The sequence below is a fragment of the Eptatretus burgeri genome, chromosome 2 (genome assembly GCF_056783735.1).
Source record: "Eptatretus burgeri isolate ZD-2024b chromosome 2, Ebu_testis_v1, whole genome shotgun sequence".
Lineage (NCBI taxonomy): Eukaryota > Metazoa > Chordata > Myxini > Myxiniformes > Myxinidae > Eptatretus > Eptatretus burgeri.
Window position 1 is genome coordinate 92,498,953 of NC_140962.1, and position 25,189 is coordinate 92,524,141.

The window sequence follows — 25,189 nt, forward strand, 5'->3', positions numbered from 1 at the left end:
CCCTCCCCTCTTCACTATTCCTGCAACATCGATGGCTCAAGATTGCTTGTTTACTGCTGTTTCTGCAATTATTGCTTTTCTGCACCAGACAAAGTAACTGCAGAGACCAGAGATGTCAAGGGGTGATAGCAACAGAAGCACTAATAATTTAAGAGAAGATTTTGCTGATGCAATTCAACCGGGCAGGATATAGAACAAAACACAAGTACAGTCTGTCCTGGGAAAATAACCACGTTTCATCTGTCACATGTGGTATGGTGCTGGCCATGATTCTAGATGTAATTGTAGACATTCAATGTCAAGTACAACCAACTCTCTCTTTGTGATCATCAAGCTGGCATCACATCTGTCTCTCCTGAATTTGGTGGAATTTAAAGCTTTCAACATTATTGGAATCTCCAATGATGAGCACGAAGCACAAGTTCTGTTGCCTTCACAGCGCAGGCAGGTTGGTTTCTGGTTTTTTATTTTTTTTACCACCTCTCTTCCAGTCTAGCTCCCTCTGCTCTCTCTCCCTAAGCCCTCTGTCCATCCCCAGCAACTCTATGATGCACACCTTCCAGTAACTCCCTCATTGTTAAACCTCCAAAATCCAGGCTTACTTCACACCTCAACTCTTTTGTTCCTTCCTTCTCTTTTACGTGGAACTGCCTTCCTGAGGTTGTTCTCTCCCACAATTGCCTCCATGGTGTCAAGTAGGCAGTGCACCGCCATCACAATGTCAACCCCCACCCCCATCCTAAACCACAATCTGCATCAACCCGTCTTAACCCAGACATTTTTCTTGCAGGTTGCTGTGTTTCCTTCCTTCCTCTCTCTCTCTCTCTCTTTTCCTGTTCGCTTATTCCCTCACTTATTGTGCCCACAATGTGCACTGCTCCCATACTGTCAGTTCACACCCTTCATCGCCTTGCTCTTCTATGAGCTTTTATTGAGTAGAGAAGAAAATAATTAACATTGCTCTTGAAAACATCAGTGGTTCAAATCTTCGTTTTGCAATGCTTTCACCACCCCACCCCCACTCTGGCCACAAAACCCCCTTCAAAACCAAACAGCACTTAATTCTTGGTGACTTAGGACAATTTTGATGAATATAAAGGTTTTTTTTTTTTAATGTCTGTGCATTCCAGGATTGTGTGCGAGACTGAAGCGGTGTTTGGCGCAGTAGCCGGAAGTGGTGCAGTTGAGCTGTGCGTGGGAGAATGCAGCCCGCGGTACATGGCCGCTTCTCAGGAATTCTTCAGCATTGTGGTGAGACAAGCGCAACAGAAGAGGAGGTTATAGAGCGAGCAAAACCTTTACGGTGCATTTGACTGATTTTTCCAGGCAAGCCGGGTGATTAGAAATTCGCCGAGGGATCAACAGATCAATTCATGCTCTATTAAGAAAATCAGTCATAATGACACTTTGCTTGTGGTTAAAGATAAAAAGGATTGTCATTTGAAAACTGCATCCCAACTGCTCTTCATTTGAATTGTTTGTCACATTATATGAAAGTAGCATTTTTTTTTTTTACAGCCGGGATCTATTAAGAGGAATCGTGTTTGAGATCAATTTCCCGAAAATACAGTCTGTAACAGCAAAAGGGAAATAAATGAAATTAACAAATTGGGAAGAATTAATTAGTTTTACTTATTTTTCAGTAAAGTTTTTCTGAAAGACCCTTTTTATATATATATATATATATATATATATATATATATATATATATATATATATATATATATATATATATACATATATATATATATATATATATATATATATATATATATATATATTTTTTTTTTTTTTGAAAGACAGTGGCATAAACATAAAGTAATTTTCTGTAATTTCATGTGAAGTTTAACGTTTGAAGTCATTCCATTCGGAAAACAACAAATTGATTTTGCAGCAGTAGCTATGCTTTTTTTTTTCTTCCTTTCCTGCATATATTATTGACCTTTGCATTTATAAATGACCAATAAATTTATTTTTTGGTGGGCTTTTGTATACAAAGAAGACTTGTTGACAAACGATGTCGTTACAGGCATGGCCATGAAACCGAATGCTTTTTAAGGATGCCGTGACATGCTGTGTTTGTCAAATTAGGTCAAATTAGGCCAGGCATTGTGCGTGACATGTCCAAATTAAGCAGACATTAAGGGATTGACCTCTGCTGGAGTTTTCTCCTGATTTAGCTTGCATGACTCGAAGGCAGTGTGAGACACTTCAATTTGAAATGGGTAGGTTCTTGCATGCCGATCAGCGTGATACGTCCCAGTCAGGATAAACAGCCGGATGCAAAACATAGCTTGAAGGCCCTGTCATAATGGCCTGTGAAGATTGGATGTTATGATGGTCTACAGACGGCTTATTCACTGTTTGTCTGGAAAAGGGTTTAGCTTTAATCAAATCAATTGCGTCAATGTTGAAAGGATGGGAATTGTGCTTCATCTTACCTTTATGTGTCACTTTAAGCAACCCGTGGTGAGTGTCCTGAAGCCTGCACAAGGCCCGATGTCTGGTGGGACACGAGTGACTTTCTTTGGGAGCCATCTGGATGCTGGAAGCTCAGCTAGTGTAAAGCTGGGGGACGTGCCATGCCATGTGAAACGGTAGGACCTAATACTTTGACATCTTCACATGACACGCATACTCTTAAATTTGAGGTTAAAGAATACAACAATTAACCTTCAAAAAGTTGCTGAGTCAGCAGCTCAAGGAGGTTTCGATGAAAAGATTCCTTCTGGTTAAGGTTGTCAACAACTGCTTAATAGAAGCCATCTTTGAAAGATCCTTCAGACTAAGACATGTTGACATTTCTGTTTGAACTCTGTCATTGTAATGACAAAGTAATACCAACAACCTTTTGAACATTAATTATAGGCGGAACTTTAGCTGGAAGGCAACTCGAGGGTTATTGAAGGTTTTGGGGCACAAAATCAATTACAGATTTAATTGTCCATCTTTGTGCCCTGTTTGTGTTTTGCCGGGCAGCCGCTCGGTCTCGCTGCTGGTTTGCGTGTCTGGAGCTAGCACAGCTCCACGAAACACCAGTGCCACTCTGCGCCTGGACCGTGCTCAGCTGGCACCTGCCACTCACTTCCGTTACCAACAGGACCCGAGGGTGATCAGGGTTGAACCACTCTGGAGCATCTTCCGGTGGGGGGCTATGTCTGGCAGTCGGTGGGAGTGGGGTTAATGCTCTTGGAAATGGCTTGGAAAGGGAAAGAATGAGGAACATAAAGTAATTGTGTGCCATCGTTGAAACTAACCTTTTTACTGAACTAAAAATTTAATCACACATTATATTTCCTACTTTAAACTTTCAGTGTGACGAAAACCTTTGTAATTGTTAAAGTACATTTTAATAGCTTATATTAACATTATTTTTCGTGTGATTTTAAGATTGACAAGTCTGAAGACGACGATGGTTCACGAGCGGTATTTGATGATGTAGATTGTTTCAGAAGTCAAGGATGAGACAATGTGAGAATGTTTGACCAAGTTATAAAAATGATCAACATGATGTGCTACGGGTGACTGGTTATTAGCTGCAAAATGTCGAAAACCCGGTTTCGTTCAACAACTTAAAAAATTTGACCTTTGCATAACCTTTAAAGGTCCCAAAACAATGTTGTGGACATTAAAATAAGGAAACAGGATACGTGCTATAGCTTAATGGAGTTAGTTCGTCGAAGAAGGTCGAAAACCCGGTTTGATTCCCACAACTTTGAAAATTTGACCTTTGTGAACTTTAAAGGTCAAAGGTCAAGGATTATGATCTTTGGTGCAAAACTTCCTTTGGAACATTCCAGGAACAACATAATGTCAAATAGGCTATATGGCATTTCGCACTCCTCGGATTATCCATACTTTGATGAAATCAGCGTAAAAACAAACTTGAAGGGGGCGCCATGGGCAAGGTGTTCAAGATAGAGCAAAATGGTTTCAAGACTTTAGGTGGGGAATGACCTCAAGATTATGCTTAAAAAATATCGTCATCCTTGCTCTCAAAGTTTGGGCGGTCGTATGATTTTTATGTCAAAATTCAAATTTTCTAAGTGCATGACCTTGTGACCTTGACCTTGGGACTAAAATGAAAAATCGAGCTCCCTGGGGCTATGCAGGTGCCATTGGGCTTACCAAATCCCGAAACCCCTGCCAGATTTGACAAACCCCCGAAGAGAAGATGGATTTTTACGTCAAAATCGCAATTTTCTAAGTTCGTGACCTTGTGACCTTGACCTTGGGACGAAAATGAAAAATCGAGTTCCGTGGGGCTATGCAGGTGCCATTGGGCTAACCCAATACTGAAACCCCTTTCGGATTCGACAAACCCCCTCGGAGAAGATGCAAATTGAAATCGGCTACCCCCTAAAAACACATGTTTTTTGGGCGTGGCTCCGCCCATAATGGGCGCACCACGCCCATTCTCAGGAAAACACAACTAGATCATGATATAAACCTCCCACCAAAATTTCATCAGGATCGGATCAAAACCCACGGAGCTATGTTCGGGACAGACAGACAGACAGACAGACAGACAGACAGACAGACAGACACACAACAATAACGAATATAGTGGTCACATATTTTTCGTGAACCAATAAGGCACCTGGTGGAAATAAAGGATTGATCGATGGATTATCAATGGATTGATTGATTCATGGATGGGTTAGTGGCTGTCTGGATTGGTTAATGGATTCAATTAATTGATGGAGTGAATGATTAATGGATGGAGTTGTGAATGTATGGATTGATGCAATTTTGGATGGTGAGATGGATTAATTAATTGATGGCTGAAATGGTTGAATGGATGCATTGATTGAAGAATGGAATGCGGGATGGACTAATTGTTTAAATAATTAATGCATCGGGGGATAGGTGTATGAAAAAATGGAGTTATTGGTGTAAGAATTAATGGATGAAGTGTTTGGTGTATATATGGATTGGTGGATGAATGAATTGATTGAGTTATTAGCGGATGGGATGACTGGTGGATGGCAGTGGATAGATACAGTACACAAGAGACTTTGTTGATGACTAATTACCTCCACCACCAAAGGTGAACAGAGGTTATGTTTTCACCCCTGTTTGTCTCTCTGCCTGTCTGTCTGTGAGCAGGATATCTCAAAAAGTTGTTGACGGATTTGGATTAAATTTTGTGGACAGGTTCGTTGTGTGACAAGGACGAACCGATTAGATTTTGGTGAAGATCCAGATCCGGATCCAACTATTGGAATTTTTAAAGTGATTCTTCACCATTGAGAGATTGGGCCAAAAACGATATATAGCACGATATCTCAAAAAATTTGTGGATGTATTCGGACGAAACTTGGTGGATAAATTGGGTAGGTGACAAGAACAAGCTAATTATACTCTCAGTGGGATTCAAAATGTAAACTGTTCAGCCTGGCAGAGGTATGTGCTGTACCAAGTGCCGAAGGGAGCGGGTGTTTCTAGTAGATATAACTTTGATAATTGCCATCCTTAATCATTCAGGATGTGTGATTCTGCGACCTTTGTTGGTAATAGTATTAACAATCTGATTGTAATTATGATGAACTATGTGGAAAATGATCGTTAATGATGAGAATGCTTATCCTTTGCAGGGGAGGAACACCTCTGACTATCACTGGTTTCAACCTTCGACTCATCCAAGAACCTCGAGTGCGAGTACAGCACAATGGGAAGGAAAGCTTCAATGTAAGAATACTTTACACATCCAATTACTGAAATAAACATTTTATTCGTACAACAAAACATAAATATGCATTTCAATAAATTAGACATTATCAAAGTTTTTAGACTTGTACCCCTCAGGATAAACTGCAAGCACCAGAAGAAGCACCAAAACTCCCATTTATATAGTTACAATGTAATGTCCTCAATTGTTGATTGGTTGAGAGAAAGAAAGGACGGTATTACCTGATTGGTGGAACCATCGGGCATCAAGAATAATGATTAGGCGGAGATGAATCACCAAAGTTCCGGCGGAAACATAATTCTAATTAGCTGAGGGCTAGTTGGGGGTGGTGGTTTTCATGATGACTCAATGTTGACTGTTGTCGTGTCACACAGTCAAGCCATCATCGTCAGAATAGATATAATGTTTGGTCAAATTATTTGTCTATAAAGAATGGGTTTGGTTGACCTGATGAATGTGGCTTCCATTGGATGAAGGCAAGCGAAACTGCATCCTCTACTCAGGATTTTAAAGCAGCCAATACGATATTGCTCTGCACACTGAGGATTATTCAGTAAATGGGGACCAATTGCAGAGGCACTTTATCATAATTATTTTTGTCGCACCCAATTAAATTACACTTTCGGCAGATTCCTTAATCTTTTCTTCACTTGATATAATTCACCGAACAGTAAAAAAAAAGTTAAGTTTAATGCTTTGGCAAGTTGGAAATATGGAGAACAAGGGATGATGGCCTTGCTTGCATAAAGTAAATACGTAAATATGCTCAGTTATATGAATTGGTAATTTCTCTAATTTTTCAGATTTCACTCAAGATTTGGACAGTTATTTAGTCCACTCTCTCCGATCCTCAAATCTGAAGACAGATTTTGATTATATACTTCAATTAGTCCATGAGAGGTCATCGTGGAAATCGCCAAGGCTTTTTGAGTAGGCCGAAACAAAATGGCGGATTAAGACCCCTGAGAGGTGAATACAGGCTGACCAAAATTAAGCCTGTTTTTGGTGTTAATTTAATAAGCCCATGAATTATTTTAAAAAGGGGTGTTTCACTTTACCCAAATATGCAGTCTTCATTCATGCACTCCGTTGGAGTTCCCTCAGTATGCATGCAAAGTTATGGACCACTAGGTTTCATGGTTTTGGAGTTGTGGAGGAAACACACACACACACACACACACACACACACACACACACACACACACACACACACACACACACACACACACACACACACACACACACACACACACACACACACACACACAGACGTGTGGATATATATTTCAACCAAAGAAGCACACTGACTCTATCTTCTGCTCCCTTTGCTCCACCTCCTCCTCCTCCTTTGTCACACACACTCCCACTCGCTTCCTCCCCCCCCCCCGCTCACCCCCTCCCCACCTCTCTCTTTCCCCCCTCTCTGCCTCTGTCTCTCTCTCTCTCTCTCTCTCTCTCTCTCTCTCTCTCTCTCTCTCTCTCTCTCTCTCTCTCTCTCTCTCTCTCTCTCTCTCTCTCTCTCTCTCTCTCTCTCTCTCCCCCCCCCCTCTTAATATTCCTGTCAGTCAGAGAACGGATGGTATTTGCTCGTAAATAATAATTTAGAAATAATTCTGGTTTTCTCCTTGAAGTTAATTACCGTTAGTGTGTTGATAAATAATTTGAAGTTGCGCATTGGTAGTGGAGATGCTAAAGTGCACATAAATAAATAATTAACGGTGGTGTGTCGGTCGCTGTGATGGTAAAGTGTACAAAAATAAATAATCATGTTGTGTGTTGGTATTGGAGTCGGTAAAGTGTCTATAGATATACATAGATAAATGATTCAAGGTGATATGTTGGTAGTGGTGATGGTAAAGTGTGTATAAATAAATAATTAAATGTGGTATGTAGGTAGTGGTGTAGTAAAGCGCATGTAAAGAAATAAATAATTGGAGATATGTAGTAGTGGAGATGGTAAAGTGTATATAAATAAATAAACAATTCAAAGTTGTGTATTGTCCGTGGAGATGGTAAAGTGTATACAAATAAATAATTGTTCCCCAAACTATCTATAATCCTGTACTATTCTCTCCGATAAAAATTTTTTTTTTAATTTTAATCTCCAAAATTAAAAAATGTCTCCGATCCAAAAATCATTTGACATGCATGATTATGTCCAGATATTATTGCATACATTTGCCAAATATGAAATAAATGTGCCCAGTAATTTTTCAAGGAGAAGCGACGGAGGAACGGACGAACAAACAGACAGGACCCAAAATATATACTACTTGCAGGACCCGACATCCTCATGGGGTTAAAAAATAAAACCTTGAGCAAATACGGGACTTTCAAAATGATGTAATCGACACCAGAATGCTCGGTGCACATGCACAGAAATCTCCTAGCAATGGGAGTCATCAGGGCAGCAGAAAGCATATTGTGTTTGTGCGAGATAATGATTGTTACCTAAGATGGCTCACAAAGCTTCTAAAAGAAGCTGAAAATACTTGGAAACATACCTGCGAGAAAGCGATGTGCCTCTGCACAATGAAAGAGCTCGATAACTTTCTGAAGTCGCCCAAAAAGCTCATAGCTGCAAGCTCCCGAGGCCACATGGACCGGTGTTAGGCCGAAGGCCTCTTTCATCTGAAATTGCCACTCTTTCATCTAAAGACTAAAAAATATGTTTAAAGGACTATTTGAATTACAGATTTCGCCCTAACAATGGCAATTCAAAAGTGCCTGGCGAGCAGAACAGTCACTGAAAACACACACACACACACACACACACACACACACACACACACACACACACACACACACACACACACACACACACACACACACACACACACACACACACACACACACACATTCACCGCATGTGCAAAAGGCCTCATTAGCATTCACACATTATTTTGAAAGTCAAGTATTTCGCTTTAGACTATGTAGAGGCAGCCATGCACTTTGGAGTTCCCTAACTAACCCTTAAATGTTACATGATTTTTTTTCACGGAAATAACTTTGGATAATGTGTAATATTGGCTATATTCCAAAATGAAGTCACTGCAAACTAGTATAGCTGCCCAGCAGGCAAAGCTCAGGTTTCACATTTCAACCACCGAGTGGTCTTCATCGAAAACTGTGCACACATCATGTACCAGATGTGAATTGTTCTCCTAAGGATGAGGGGGGGGGGATCACATGACCGTAATATGAAGTTGGCGAGACGTTTCCTAGAACTAGTTTATTTTGTCTGTTTTCCCCTCTTTTATGGTCAGTTGTACGTGCTGCGTGCATTCAGCTCATGTGTTGGGGGAGATGAAAAATGCAGGAAGGAGGACAGGCTGTTTTCCATATGCTTTTGCTCATATTTCCTTGTAATGCCATTATTTATGTTGTAAATGCAAATCTGATAAGGGGTCTCTTGAGAATTTACTTTCTTGATGGCATCATTAATTTTCCCAGCTGTACTTTAGTGCAGCTAAGCTGCTGATGCAGTGACCTCCCAATCCCCAATCTCCTTCTGCTAAAGCAATGAGAGAATTTCAGAATTTGGCTATGGTACCCATTTTAAGGATACTCATTTCAAAAGATACTGTGGGCTCTTTAATGTACATATCCAAAGGCAATCAGATGAGACAGGTAGCTTCTTGTATTTTCCAGAGGACAGCATGGTACCACACTAGATGGAATTTTTAATGCGATGTAATCCTGCTGAGAGACAGTCATAACTACGTATATGCTTTCGATGCGAGTGTGCTGCCAACTGAACTATATTTTTTTCCTTTTCTATTTTTTAACACTGATCTAAGACTCATGGAAGAGCTGTACATATATCCTTGCAAGACAAAGACATTGGTAGACATCAGTGTGCTGTCCATGGATTACAAGGACATTATATAGTGGATAATGGACAAACACAAGGTGCATGGGATTTGAACTTGAGCTACCTGCATCTTGAACCAAGGGTTCAAATGGGAACACTTATGGACAAAGCCATTAACAAATAACTTTACAATGGTCTCGATCTTGAATGGACTACTTTGCAAAGCTAGTTCGCACAGTCTTGTTGGGTTCTCTTTTTGGCTACTAACTCCAACTACCTCCTTTCTGGTCTTGCACCCTCTCCTCCTTAAGTGCTTCATCCCCCCCCCCCCCCCCCAGGTTTCTGCAGGGCACATATAGTCCACCATCGATCTTCTTCTTGTGAAACTCCCAAAGTCCAGAATCTCTGCTCACCTCCAATCATTTGTTCCTCATTTTTCCCATTTGTGGATCCAACTTCCACATTCTCTTCAATGTCATTCTTCCCTCCTGGTCTTCAATACAGCTGTTCCCCCATGATCTCAGATCATCCCCATCCAAAACCATAATCTTTTCTACCCTCGTTAAACTACACCCTCCTCCAAATTTCCAGTTTTTCCTTCATGAGAGTTTGCTTCGGTATCCATCTTGTTCACCACCTGTCTCCTTCCCAACCCCTCATTCTTACCCGCATCCCTTGTTTGTCTGTTTTCGTCTATTTTATCCCTCGGCTCTGCCATTGGTGTGTTCCCCTTGTCTTTCTGTTGTTACTTTTGTTCTGTTGTGTCCTGATCAGTTATGCGTTCTGGCTCTTCCATGAGCCTTGTCCTTGGATACTCGAAAATATCACTAAGTATGAATCCATAAAGGCAGTTTTGGCAACATGACAGCTTTTTCCCCTCCAAGTGCTGTTTTCTTGTTGCAGCCTCATCATTGTGCATTGTGCCAGATTCTGCATGAAACGATACAAGAAAGCACCATGACATGATTCAACACATCCAATCCACAATCACATCTATATCTTCTATATATTACTAAAACACTCATCTTGTATATGTGTATGTATGTTTGTATATGTATGTATGTATGTTTGTATGTATGTATGTTCCCAAAATATAGCCAAAACGGTACACGATAGTGCAAAAATTTTAGTGCCTATTTATTCACCATTCTCCTGCGGTGTGCAGTATCAAGTTTCGTTAAAATCAGGAAACGAAAAAAATGATTAAAAAAATCAATTCCCAATTCAGTCAAGTCCTCTTTGAGAGAATTTGATCAATGCAAACAACCTCAGCGTTATAGTTCGCTGGAGCAATCTTTTTTTTTCTTGAAATGATTTGATTAAAAATCTCAAACATTTAATAACGACAAAGAACAATTTATTTTTAAGCATAAAATAAATATCGCCATTTTGATCTAACACTTCCTTGTTCATTAATGAATAAAATTGTGTTTAGAAGATTACGCACAATAATTTTTTCGACTTTCTTTTCTCTGTTTTTTTTTTTTCACATTGACGTCCAATATCAAGTTTCGTTCAAATCGGGCAACGAAAAAAAATTATTTAAAAAATCAATTCCCGCTTCAGTCATCTACTCTTCGGGATTATTTGATCAATGCAAACAACCGCAGCGGTAAAGTTCGCTGGAACTATGTTTTTATTATTATAATTTTTTATGATTTTTTTCATCAACTGCTGTCACAACGGGAACCCAACGGGTTCACGAGTCTGTAGTGAATGCGAGGAAAAACCTCCCACCGAGTAGGGTAACCTCCCACCGCTCGAGCCCCAGTCCTCTCGATTTCAGCGCCAGGGTTACGGCTTTCCAAATGACTCCATTATACCGTTCCACCTGCCCATTACCCTGTGGGTTGTAACCCGTCGTTCGACTAGTTGCTATGCCGTGTTCATATAGGAACTGTTTGAGCTCGACCGACATGAAACACGGCCCTCTGTCTGAATGTATGTACGACGGTTTCCCAAGCATGGCAAAGAGGTCAGAGAGACATTTCATGACAGTGCCCGAGGTCATATCCGAGCACGGGAATGCGAATGGGAACCTTGAGTATTCATCAACAATCGTGAGTATGTATCTGTTGACTGTCTCAGTCGGCAGGGGCCCTTTGAAGTCGATATTTAGTCTCTCGAAGGGTGAAGTGGCCTTGATCAATCTGCCAGAAGCGGCGCCATAGAATCTGGGTTTTAGTTCAGCACAAACAGGGCAAGAAGCACTCACTTGTTTGATATCATCGATAGAATAGGGAAGGTTTTGTCTGCGCACGAAATGTGCCATTCTGGTAACTCCTGGGTGGCACAGAGACACATGGAGGTCTTGCAAAGCCCGACCGATTGTCGCCGAACAGTAGACCCGAGAGAAGGTGTCTGCAGCAGGGTTTTCCTTCCCGGGCCGATAAACAATGTTGTAACTATAACAGGATAGATCTATCCGCCATCTCATTATTTTCTCGTTCTTAATTTTCCCGTTATTTTTCCCATCAAACATGAAGGCAACGGATCGCTGGTCCGTGACGAGTGTGAAGTGGTTTCTCAGTAAATAATGTCTCCATTTACATAGGGCTTCGACAATAGCGTACGCTTCCTTCTCTATCGCCGAGTGTCTCTGCTCGCTTCCTGAGAGAGTTCTCGAGAAGAACGCGACGGGTCGTCCGGACTGATTGAGCGTCGCGGCGATCGCGTTATCGGAAGCGTCCGTTTCCACTACGAACGGCGCCGTGCTGTCGATCGATAATACCACGGAATTACTGATGTCATCTTTGAGGCTGTGGAAAGCTTTTACAACAGCGGCATCTGGCGGGAAGTTTTTGCAATGCACGAGGGGATGTATTTTCTCGGAGTATTGGGGAATCCATCTAGCATAGTAAGCGAACATTCCGATCACTCGACACAATGTCTGCAGGTCATGAGGTGGGGGTAGCTCACGGAGTGGGCGCAATCGTTCAGGATCGGGCTTAATCGTGCCGTCGGCTATTGTGTAGCTGAGAAGATCAATTGACTTTGCCGAGAATATGCATTTGTCGAAGTTGAGAGTCAGATTATATTTTCTAGCAATGCTCAAGAATCTGTCCAGATTCACATCATGTTCCCCCCGATCTTTACCGCACACTGTGACATTGTCCACGTAAACAAAAGTGTCTTTGAGGTTTTCATCCGAGATGATGTCGTCCATAACTCGTTGGAAGCAAGCTACTCCATTGGTGACACCGATCGGAATCCTCCTGAATTGATAGAGGCGTCTACCTGCCTGGAACGCGGTGTAAGGTTTGTCTTCCTCTCGAATGGGAATTTGATGATCGGCGCTTCGCAAATCGATGGTGCTGAATATTTTGTAATTGGCCACGCGTTCGACCATCTCGTCTATGCGCGGCAAAGGGTAGGCATCGAGTTGGGTGAAGCGATTGACCGTTTGTGAGTAATCGATAACCATTCATTTCTTGTGGTTCTGGTTGGTGGTCACCAACACCTGCGCGCGCCATGGCGAATCGCTCGGTTCTATAATTCCTTCTTCCAGTAATCGCTTGGTCTCAGAAGTAATGAAGTTCATATCAGCGGTGGTGTATCATCGCGATTTGATCGCTATCGGTTTACAGTCCGGCGACAAGTTAGCAAACAGCAGGGGGGACGATACCTCTGCGGTGGTCAGAGCATTTAGAATTAGACGAGGTTTGCTTCCTCCAAAGGGTATTTCGACGCTCGTGTGCTGCTTGAGGACATTATGACCCAGAATTACATCTGCGCATAAATCACGAAGCACCAGTACCCTTACATCCCGATGCGTGTAGCCTTTTACGTCCAACTCAACATTGCAGTACCCTCGTACGCGGGACTGTAGTGATGTGGAGGCCATGAATACCGTATTGTCTGTCGGGTGGATCTTCCATTTCCTGCCCTTCGCTAGTGAGCTGTTGACGAAACTTTCAGAGCTACCGGTATCAATCAGAGCCTCAGCCATATGCCCGTTAATTCGTACGTTGATGATAACTTTGGATAGATTCCCCGGTGAAGCTGCTGTTACTTTCTTTTGTGAGTAGAGAGCCGCAGAAGTGGGTTTATTTCTTCTAAGAGTATATTTGCATACCCTGACATAATGCCCTTTCTTGTCACAGTTCATGCATGGGTATCCCTGGCGGGGCATTTGTTACGGAGGTGTCTTTTATACCCACAAAAGAAACATTTACCAACCGAAGTAGTGGCTGAGGAGTTTGACGAGTTCTGGGTATCCGATTTCTCGGGTTTATCTCCATCCTCAGTGTCGGAGGTGTCCTGGGGGGTTCCTTGAGTTTCCGCCGTAGCAGCGTTCATTAGCAACACCGGTGTCCCATATGACTCAGATTGCTGCTGAGCCATATCCATAACTCGGGCCTGGTCAGCTACCATTTCAAGAGTGGGTTGTGCTTTTTCCAGTAAGCGTTGCCGAATGGGGGCTGACCGGAGCCCCTGGATGAACGCCTCTCGGGTCGCTTCATCTCGATGTTCCTCGGCGGTTACAGCCCGGAAACTGCAGTCTTTGCCCAACTGCCTCAGAGCTTGCAGGAACTGATCGATTGTCTCCCCGGATGCTTGCCTGCGTGTGTTGAGAAGATGTCGCATGTATACCTCGTTCTTGCACTTCACGTAGAGCGCCCGCAGCACGTCGATCGCTGTGTCGTAGGTGTCACACTCCGAGAAGAGCCTGAATACGCTGGGCGAGACATGGTTTACAAGTGCGGCCAGTTTGTCTGCTCCCTCTTCAATGATGGTCAGATAGTGTGAGAAGGAACGGAACCAATGCGGCCACTTCATTTCCGAGTCAGTAGCGTTGGGGTCCGCATCGAACCTCTCCGGCTTGTAGATCTTGTCCATAGTCGGTTGAGGTAGCCGAAGGAATGAAGTGAAATAAATTGTAGTGAGTGCGAGGAAAAACCTTCGGAGTGTAAGGCTTTATTTCACTTGATTGAAGCCGATTCTACAGACACATAAAGGAATACATGTGCAGCGAGGAATACATGTGCAGCAAGGAATACATGTGCAGCAAGGAATACACGTGCAGTCGATCACCGCAAAATAAATCAGCAATTAGCCAGCATAAGCACGGAGTCCAGTATACCCTCAATTCTCACCATTCAACGAGCACCAAGTGAACCACCGCCGTAAATGACAATGCCCCAGGGACAATCCCACCGACCGCGTGGCATCACGGTTTTATCTGACTGCGCGACACGTGATCGCGCGTCACATCCTTTAATCCATCACAGAGTCGTCTAGTATATTACTAAAACTCTCATCTTGTATATATGTATATATATATATATATATGTATATATATATATATATATATATATATATATATATATATATATATATATATATGTATGTATGTTCCCAAAATACAGCCAAAACGGTACAGGATAGCACAAAAAATTTCTGGCCACCTTACTCATCATTCTCCTGCAGTGTACAGTATCAAGTTTCTTTTAAATCGGGCAACGAAAAAGAAAAAAAAAATCAATTTCCGATTCAGTCAAGCAATCTTCGGGAGTATTTGATCAATGCAAACAACCTGAACGGTATAGTTCGCTGAAGCTATCTTTTTTTTCTTGAAATGATTTTTTTCATCAACCGCTGTTACAACGGGAACCCAATGGGTTCACAGGTTGTCTAATATCATATAAACAGGTGCTGTGAGTTAGTATTGAGTTGAATAACATCCGAATGTTTAAAAATTTAACGTTTAAATGTTTCCTGAAAATAATTATTATTAGCAATTAAAACCTTTTTTCTCTCTGCAGTATCTTGGTCTCATGGTGTAGCTTACACAAATATTATATGCTATACCAGTGCATTGAAAGATGTCAAGGTAATTTTACAGAAATTACAAAAACACAATTCAATGGACAAATCAACACAAATATATGGGATTTGAGCCAAGGATTCTGACATCATTAGCACTGATGAGTATGAAAGTCAAAAAGGCCAAGCTACATGAATGTCAGCCAATATCAATTGAACTGCGAATCAATTTGTTCATTTTGTGAAACGGCAAAGCTTACACTGCTCATATTATGACAATGTAAAGAAAAAACAAAACATTAACAACTAAAGGTAAAAATAAATAAAGTATTCTTAACAAGCATTTCATGAGATAAAGTACATTCATCACCTACTACCTTCTCCTTCATATGTACTTCCACGACGACTTCTACTACTACTATTACCACCTCTATGACGATGACTGTTATTACCGTGAAAGCTATGACTATGACTACTACCTGGCCCCAATTAATCTCATCCTCCTGTATAGTCAGCCAAGACTGATGTTTTGCTGTAGTCTTTCACAAACTAGCAAGCCAGATCTGATGTTCGAGTGGATTTGTAATTTGTTTAGGGTGCCGGCGAGAACTCACCTACTTTTTGTGAAAGACAGTTCAATCTTTAACGGCCACCAGATAACGTTACCAGTTGGGACACCCAGTTTAACATGCATCAATTTGACAATGCACTTTGTGATGCAATACCCTGCCTGTGAACTTTCATGAATCTTAGACACTGAAAAAGGAAATACAGCATTTAAAATTGGACATTTAAGTGTTTTGTAATTTGTTAAGCTTTTTTTGATTCTCACAGTTGTGAATAACTTTAAACATTGAAATTTGCCAGGCTGACTGCAAGCAATTGTGACCAAACTATGCCAGGTTTTAATTTTCAACGTTTGAAGGTAGACAAACTCACCCACTCTTTGTGATAAGACACCACTGGATTTTTAACATCCACCTTCTTATTATATGTGTTTAAAAGAAGACAAACACGCCACACGAATGACGACCTATTGAACACCTAATGAATGCAATTCAAAACTGTGTCCAATGTGACTTAGTTTATAAGCATCAATAACAAGATTAAGAAAATTTGAGTATCTACATAAATATACTAACAAATGAAATGCCCTTGCTCAATAATACTTACATGACTCCTCAAAGAAATGGACGCAAAGAATACGAGAATTCGGAATAAAAAAAATACTGAGAATTCGAACACGAGACTGTGCAGCTAAGAAACATACACCTCTCCCCAGTCATCCTATCCGCCCCACCACCCAAAACAGGCGCCTGACTGCGTGACCTGTACCAAAAATGTCTGAGTTTGTGATGAAAGCAAAACGATTCCCTACGGCCTCCATTCATTTGTGTTTCTGCTTAATGCATGATAGCCAGAGCTGGGGGTCTGCGTGAATTCATTTCTTCTCGCTTGTCCGCCCTTTCATTGTTAGCAGCTGGTCGGGGCTGAAACAAATACTACATCAGTCCAGCGAGAACCGGATTTCCTTTGTGGGGGGAAAGAGGGGGAGGGGAGGATAAGCAATGCTTTATTGGATACTTAATCATTTCCATATCTGGAAATACACGTTTGTATTAGGTCGTGAAGGTCTGCAAGTTCTGCAACAAATTGTGTGTTTAAGAATATTATTTCTCAGCGGTGATGTTTTGTATGTATATGGGGAGAAGGCGACAATAAAATATGGAGGAAAGGAGGGAAACAGATAGACAAAGAAAAACATGAAGAGAGAAGCAGAGGGAGATGGGAAGATTACACAATCAGATGTAATAGATGCAAAACAATTGGAAGCAGATGCTGCGTGACATTGCATTGGGCGCTTCATTTCTAGATCGGAGAATCGTAAGAGATAAGTTATTCTGTTTTGTCTGATTTGCGTTTGGTATTCCATTTATTTTCTAATCATGCCAAAGTTTATGAAAATATTGCAAGAACATTGTTTGACCATGTGTGTTGTGCACTTTTTCGCTTTACTTTCCTGGCAGACCTGCTTTGTGTTGAATGACACCACCATGGTGTGCAAAGCACCCAAACTCTCCGTACAGTCTATGGATCGGAAACCCCCTGCCTCGGGACTTCGTGCTGATGAATTTGGCTTTGAACTGGATGGAGTCCTAACGGCGCGTACCCTCAACAATTCCAGATTTGTCTACTTCCCTGATCCAGCATTAGATACACCCGAAGATGGCACACTGCAAATCAAGCCTGGAACACCTATTATTCTGCGGGTCTGACCATGCTTTTCAGCATTGTGATTGTTTTTATTTACTTATTACAAGAATTGAAACTAACTCAACTAACTTTTGAAACCACATTGTACAGCTCAAGGCAAGTGCACATTGTATATCGAATATATAAAGCTCTTTCTAATCAGTGACTGACCGACTCACTCACTGACTCACTGACAGATATTAAAGATCGGGACTTTCCAGGTGATGTAGAAAGCTGAAATTTTGCGTGCCAATGGATATTGAAGCCGATACACCAGGAAAAAATCACAGAACCATTGCAAAGCATCCGTAAATGAAAATAACAATAAATCAAAATAAATAAATGAAAAAAAAATCATATGCAGGAGAGCGATACGAGACAATGGTTCGTTATTGCTTGCAATGTGGAAGCATACACTGCTTGTGTATAAATATATTTATATAACAAAATGCACTTGCCTTGAGCTGTCGAACATAATTCTAACATTATATTATATAAACTGTCCTTATTTGACCATTATATAAACTGTCATCCTGGTGTTTCACATGCAGTGTAATATATCAATGTATGTGGACATTAAGCCAGAGAACTGGTCTGCCACCACTTATTGCGTTGGTGGATATTAAAGAGTCAATGGTGTTCTCCATGAAGAGTAGCTGAGCTATTGCCGATACCCTGACCAAAATTACAAATTCTTGCCAGTCCTGCCCAACGAGTTCATGAAAGGCTTGTGTCAAAAACATTCTCCAGTTGACCGCATGAGAATGTGGATGTAACTGGAGCAGGTAGAAGTACAGAGATGGGTGAATTGTTTTTTTTTTGTTGTTGTTTTTACTCCAACAATTTGCAAAATCGAAGAAAGAGCAGACTTAGCCAAAGGCAGAATTTCATTTGTGCAGACTTAACCTAAGACCAGGAAGTTCATCAAGGTCAACAGTGTCGCTGTATTTGTTGGTTGACTGTGCATTTTCAATTAAAATAGATCATCCCAACCGCATTAATTAAATATCATATACAGTGTGTGTGTGTGTGTGTGTGTGTGTGTGTGTGTGTGTGTGTGTGTGTGTGTGTGTGTGTGTGTGTGTGTGTGTGTGTGTGTGTGTGTGTGTGTGCTTAAGGAAGACAAAGGATATATATCGAGCCCCATCAAGCCATGGCTGACTTCTTGTGACATCCATGATCAGATTTCCCAAAACATCCCTATCCTGCACTGCTTACCGAAGTTCTGATAGTATATATAGATATTGCAGAGCGTTGGTGCTGCCAAAGCAGTCTCCGAAGCTATCATGTAGGTATATGCTATTATGTATATGTATATATATGCATATGTGTGTGTATATATATCTATCTATCTATGTATATATATATATATATATATATATATATATATATATATATATATATATATATATATATGTACATATATACATATATGTATATGTGTGTGTGTGTATATATATATATATATATATATATATATATATATATATATATATATATATATATATATATATATATATATATATATATATATATATATGTGAATGTGTGTGTGTGTGTGTGTGTGTGTGTGTGTGTGTATATATACACATATACATATACATATATATATATATATATATATATATATATATATATATATATATATATATATATATATATACACACACACATACAGGGTGTCCCTAAAAAAAGACATCATTTCGTAGTCTAATAACATTGCTAATTCTCGCTCAAATGATCTCAAATTTTAACAAAATGTGTAAAAACTAACGAAGTTGAATGTTTAATTCTTATCTCAATGAGAATCTACCAGGAAGATGGATTGGGCATGCCAGTGATGATGACAATGTGCTGTTGAAATGGCCACCACATTCACCTGACTTGACACCTTGTGATTTTTTTATATGGGGCTATGTGAAAGGACTGGTCTATATCCCCCCTCTTCCTACAAGCCCAGAGGAACTTAAGCAGAGAATCACTGAGGCGTTGGAGAATGTTACGCAAGACATGCTACAGCGTGTTTGGCAGGAGCTGGACCACCGACTTGACGTGTGTCGTGTCACAGGCGGTGCGCATATTGAACGTTTGTGAAGTTTTGAGAAAACAGTTATAAAATCTACATCCCTCTGAATCTCTTGTTCGAATTTTGATAAATAAATCTTTTATTGTTCAACATGAAGCCTATTTACTTTCGTTTGCCTGGGACATGTAGTTACTTAGATATTCAAGTTTCAAATGATGTCATTTTTTAGGGACACTCTGTATATATGTATGTAGAAATATATATATATATATATATATATATATATATATATATATATCTATATATATATATATATATACATATATATATATATATATATATATATATATATATATATATATATATATACATATATATATATATATATATATATATATATATATATATATATATATATATATATATATTGTTGCGGTTCTCGGAACCACATGCATACAACAGATAGGTTTCCCAAGACAGTTATCCCATTATTATACGTGTAGATCGTCCCCTTACTTTTGTTTCGCGGGACAACAAGGGGGTGCGTTGCGATGATTTAATAGCTGGGGTTGCTTAAGTTATTTTCTCCTTCATTTCATCCCCACTCTTCTTTTCTGATTATTCCTGAGGTAAATCAGCCACTTGCGCCTTCGAGGCCAACGCGTGTGGCACCGCAGTGAGGGATCCGCTGCCCAGAGATTCTCGCTCTCAGGCAAGCCCTAAACCCAGCGTGTGCGGCGAGTGATGTGCGCTTGGCAATGCGGGATTGTTGACTCGAGCTTCCGATGGTCTGGGGAGAATTGCTGATTGCATTAGAAAAGCATGCAAATAAATACTTCTTAAGAATGATGTTTTTCACGGCACGGGAAACACGGCCAGCACGATGCCCACGCTGCACGAAACACCTACAGAGGCCAATAAAGCCGACTCCACGCCATGTTGGGCAGGATACGAGTGTGCAGGTAGAAGCGGCTTGTTCTTTTTTTCACCTCAATACCCGACGCATGTTGGTGTCCGCCCAGCGCACACGCTAGTGGAGTCGTGTGAACGCGAGTGCTGGCCATGTGTGTAATGATGGAACTGTGCGCACTGTACGGAATGTGCTCGAAAGCAGACACCTATGTCGCTCGTGAAACGTGCATGGATTTATCCATGGCGAAGTACCTTCAGTCCTCACTGGCAGCAGTGGATTCTCCACGGATGGTGAACGTCTTCTCGTCTCTACAGCCAGCGAGGCTGCGATCAAGCCAGGGAATGTACAGTGTGGGCCACGTTGGCGTGCGCAGAACGAGCGCTTAGATCGACGCTGGTCGAATGCCTGAGCGGACATGCGGGACCCTCGACCGGTCGCCCGGGGTTTTTTTCAGGATGATTCACGTGCCAATTTCGGTGTGGGCGATTCTTGTAATTTCGTGGGGTCGGAGCGCAATATTCCCACTCTCTGGGATGGCCTTGCCGGAAACGAAGTGAGGTGGTTTCCGGCCCAAGCTGGCGGGCCACGTGAGGGGTCGGGGCCATTCGGAGTGCCCGATTCGGGTGATGACGTTTGGATTCGGCATGGCCCCTCCCCCCAAGCTGCGGGCCCTATAAAGGTCGGGGCAGTCCCTCTGGCCCAGACTGTCTGTGTTTCTTGCTTCTCGATTCTGCCTCCTGGTCTCCACCCATGTCGACACCGCCATGACCCGCCTCCTGCTCCTCGACTTCGCCTCCTCGTCTCAATCCACACCACGTCAGCCCCACCCACCTACCTGATCCCGCCCACTGCTCCACCCTCGCCCTCTGGACTCCGCCCCTTCTCCACTCAAGCTCCTCCTTCACGAGCACAGTCTCCACCTGTGCTGCTTGGGCCAGAGGCAATGTGCGCACTGCCGGGTACCGGACCCCGGAGCATCCCCCCCCCGAAACGTATTGGTGGCACGGCGTGCTATCGGGCGCACAGGTACCGAGATCATTGTCTCAACCACCCCCCCCCCCCCGGTTGCAAAACTCCCTCTTCATCGGATTCGGGTTCTGTGTGTGTGAGTGTGCTGGCACCTGTCTGCTGAAGTAAGACTGTAGAAGATTGTTATCATTGTTTTTGTTATTATTTCCGTGGTAAGTCTGCTCTGTGTCCCCTTTTGTAAGTTGCCTGTTTATTGTCGCACCACACGCTTCTTCCTATCCCTGCACAACACACCCCAATAAATTTTCACTGTTCGACACAGCTTTCCTCGCCTGCTTGTAAATAAATAATTATCATTAGGAATGTTCCCTGCTCATTTTTGTCTTTTCTTCCATGATCCAGCATGGTCCGAATCCAAGTTTAGCCAGGACTTTATTCCCAACGATCCATTCCTTTCAGCCGGTACGTCCTTGACAGTCTCGCCCGGCTGCATCCAATCCGGAAAAGTGATCCGGTTCCGGTAGAGTGATCCGGTTCGGACAAGGCGTACCGAGGGCGTGTTTCCCCGGTAATTAAACCACATGATTAATTAGGTAACCCGGTTAACCCAAAGACGGGGTCACACAGTTGAGTTATTGGCATCCACAGTCGGTTTAGCGACCCGCCGCGTCACGGAATTATCCGTGTGCGACGGCCTACAATTCCGGGGAGTCTGGTGGGAACCGAGATAGCTTCCCCCACCTAGTGGTCTTCTCACCTGACCCCCCCCCCCCCCGGCCCGCAACAATATGTTTACATATATATATATATATATATATATATATATATATATATATATATATATATATATATATATATATATATATATATATATATATATACATCCTCCCATGCTCTTCTGGCCAAAGAAAGCTGCATAAGCAACTAACAATGGCTACCTTTGCTGTGTCAAACCCTACCTACGTTCTTCTGCAGCTACAGACATTCACAAGTAGTACATGCATGAGAATCCCAATGCTACATGCCCCCTTCGGCCACCACACCAGTTTTATCACTTGTTGCTGAATGATCTTTGACAGTGTAGACGGAAGTGTGCACCACTGAGGCTCCCAAGCATATATCACATGCAATATCAATAGCAGTTAATAAATATATATTAAGACCCAAGAATGTCTCTCTCCCGTAATTGGAGGGAATAATCAGCTCTCAACTTATTTATTACCCCAAGTGGCTGGAATTATCAAATCGATAAGGTCCCATTCTCTTTTCGCCAAAGAATGCTGCATAAAGCAGCCAAGAAAAGCTCCACAAGATAAGCCCTTTGCTGTTTCAAATCCTACCCAGGTTCCTCTACAGCTGCAGGCATTCACATGTCGTACATACTTGAGAATTCCAATAAGCATGCACTACTGCTATTGCTATATGTTTCCTGCTATTGGCATCGTATAATGTGCATGCTTGAGCACCATGGTGGTTCGCGTTTCTGTCTATGCTGTCTGTCACTGATGATTCGCCAACAAGTTTTAAAAAAAACTGTGCGGGGGCTGAGATGGCATGTAACTTTTGTATTCTCATGTATGCTACATGCAAAAAGCCAGGATGACAGTTCATACTGGTTCAAGATTTGAACCCATTTTGACAGCTTGGAGTTGTTTCCAAGAAACTTGTCATTAATATCAGAAGGAAAAAGGAGTTATTTGAGGAAATAGATTCATTGATACCAATTAACAGGTAAGGTTGAAGTGGGTGTGAAATAGTGTTTGCCATCATGAATCTAATTCTTTGGCCATAAACTTATTCATGCTTAGAACAATGACATGTGGTCCAATTAATATTAGGTAGTGGCCAAATACTAAAAAAAATTCGATTGAATGCTGTTCCCTTTCTTTGCCATCATGCTAGGGTGAAAACCTCAGCCCACCAATAAGTTCCAAAGACCGGAAGCTCAATTACTCTGTCCACCTGGCTGGAGTGGCCTGTTCTGTTTCTGTTTCTGAATCACAGCTACTGTGCGAGTGTCCATCAAGCCTCTCGGGCACACACACATTGACGGTTAGCTGACTACATTTTGCCTGCACTGCTCTCCTTGACTATACAGAGGTTATGTGGAGGTTTACCATTGCCTCGTGGGTGCGACAGGTGGCGGTGGACCGTACGGAATTGGCCGTGCTGCCGGTGCAGATGTCACCTGATTCACTGCTATCCCTCCCAGCTACGGTTGGCCTGGCAATGGGTGGTGGCGTGCTGCTGTTTGTCGTTGTGGCAATGCTGGTTGCATACAAGCGAAAATCCCATGAGAGCCACATGAACTTGGAGCGTTTGCAAACACAGATGGACAACCTGGAGGCACGCGTTGCGCTTGAGTGCAAGGAAGGTAAGTTGTCACATTGTTAGAACTTATTTGCTAATGTCCTTTTGTGTTTGGAAAATAGAATTCGTGTCTAACTGTTATAATATAATTCATGAGTTATGTGGTAGCATGCTCCAAGCATGCTCTATATCATCTATTCTATACTCCAGCATTTAATATTCAAACCTTCTGTGATCCTGATGCTTACCATCGGAAACAGACCATCTTGGTCATTATTGTGTGTGTGTGTGTGTGTGTGTGTGTGTGTGTGTGTGTGTGTGTGTGTGTGTGTGTGTGTGTGTGCGCGAGTGTGTGTGTGTGTGTGTGTGTGTGTGTGTGTGTGTGTGTGTGTGTGTGTGTGTGTGTGTGTGTGTGTGTGTACTCATGTGCACACGTATGCGAGTGTATGTCTTCCCTTCCCCCTCCCTCCGTCTATTTTTCTCAATACTTCTCAAGCTCGCTCACCCCTTTCTCCTTTCCACATGGGATGTCCCCCTTCCCACCCTTCCCATTTCCCTAGTATCACTGCTGATCAATTAATGTGGACAAGGCAGTTTCATTGGTCGGTAGCTGACCACAACTGACACCGTTTCTAAAATCCAAATTACCATTTCTTCCCTGCTGAATGTGCACAGCATGCGCGGGCACCAACACGTCATTAATGATGAAAATGCGATTCTAGATTCTAGGTTGATATATACTTTTGCAAATCCATTTTGTCATTGTACACTGCCCTTTTGGGTAGCGATCCATGGTGCTGTCACATGGAGATCTCACGCTGGATTCATTTTCTCTTGCTTGAATCCATCGTTCCAAGCGCGTGGTTAACCCCCATAATTCATTATGCTAGTAATATGCAAGAAGTGTATAATACTTTGCTGTCCTTATTCAAACATGAAGGTCATCCCGATGCTATAAGAGTTGGTGGTGCCTTCAGTTTTTTATATGCATCTTCCTAACGACAACCAGATCATTGCAAAGTTGCTGGCTGTTCTTTCTGCTTTTGATCTTCTATCTCTTCTTCTTCCTTTCCTCACTTTTTTAACTTCCTCATTCTCTTTATACTTTTATTTATGCATTTGTTTCTTTCTATCCTTGGCAGTAAAGGTGTGTGTGTGTGTGTGTGTGTGTGTGTGTGTGTGTGTGTGTGTGTGTGTGTGTGTGTGTGTGTGTGTGTGTGTGTGTGTGTGTGTGTGTGTGTGTGTGTGTGTGTGTGTGTGTGTGTGTGTGTGTGTGTGTGTGTGTGTGTGTGTGTGTGTGTGTATAGCAGGTTTGCAGTAATTATGTCTTTCAGGTTTAGAGGTCTTCCACAAATGTTTTAAATTAACCAATTTTGGTCTTCCTGATGAATTAATTCATTTTGAAGCAGCATAGCACAATTTTGTTGTGCACACCAGCCAATTTTG

At 41.9% G+C, this 25,189-nt stretch overlaps 1 protein-coding gene across 2 annotated transcripts in view; it reads left to right on the forward strand.

Moving 5' to 3' along the window:
• Nucleotides 1-25,189, forward strand: part of LOC147032567 (plexin-A1-like) — a 424,700-nt gene that overhangs the window by 281,582 nt on the left and 117,929 nt on the right. For both annotated transcript variants that reach the window (XM_085870308.1, XM_085870309.1), the window contains exons 15-21: nt 1,131-1,251; nt 2,461-2,597; nt 2,980-3,144; nt 5,598-5,691; nt 17,300-17,542; nt 23,336-23,485; nt 23,573-23,807. In XM_085870308.1, the coding sequence (XP_085726434.1) occupies nt 1,131-1,251; nt 2,461-2,597; nt 2,980-3,144; nt 5,598-5,691; nt 17,300-17,542; nt 23,336-23,485; nt 23,573-23,807 (1,145 nt within the window). The remainder of the gene's footprint in view (nt 1-1,130; nt 1,252-2,460; nt 2,598-2,979; nt 3,145-5,597; nt 5,692-17,299; nt 17,543-23,335; nt 23,486-23,572; nt 23,808-25,189) is intronic.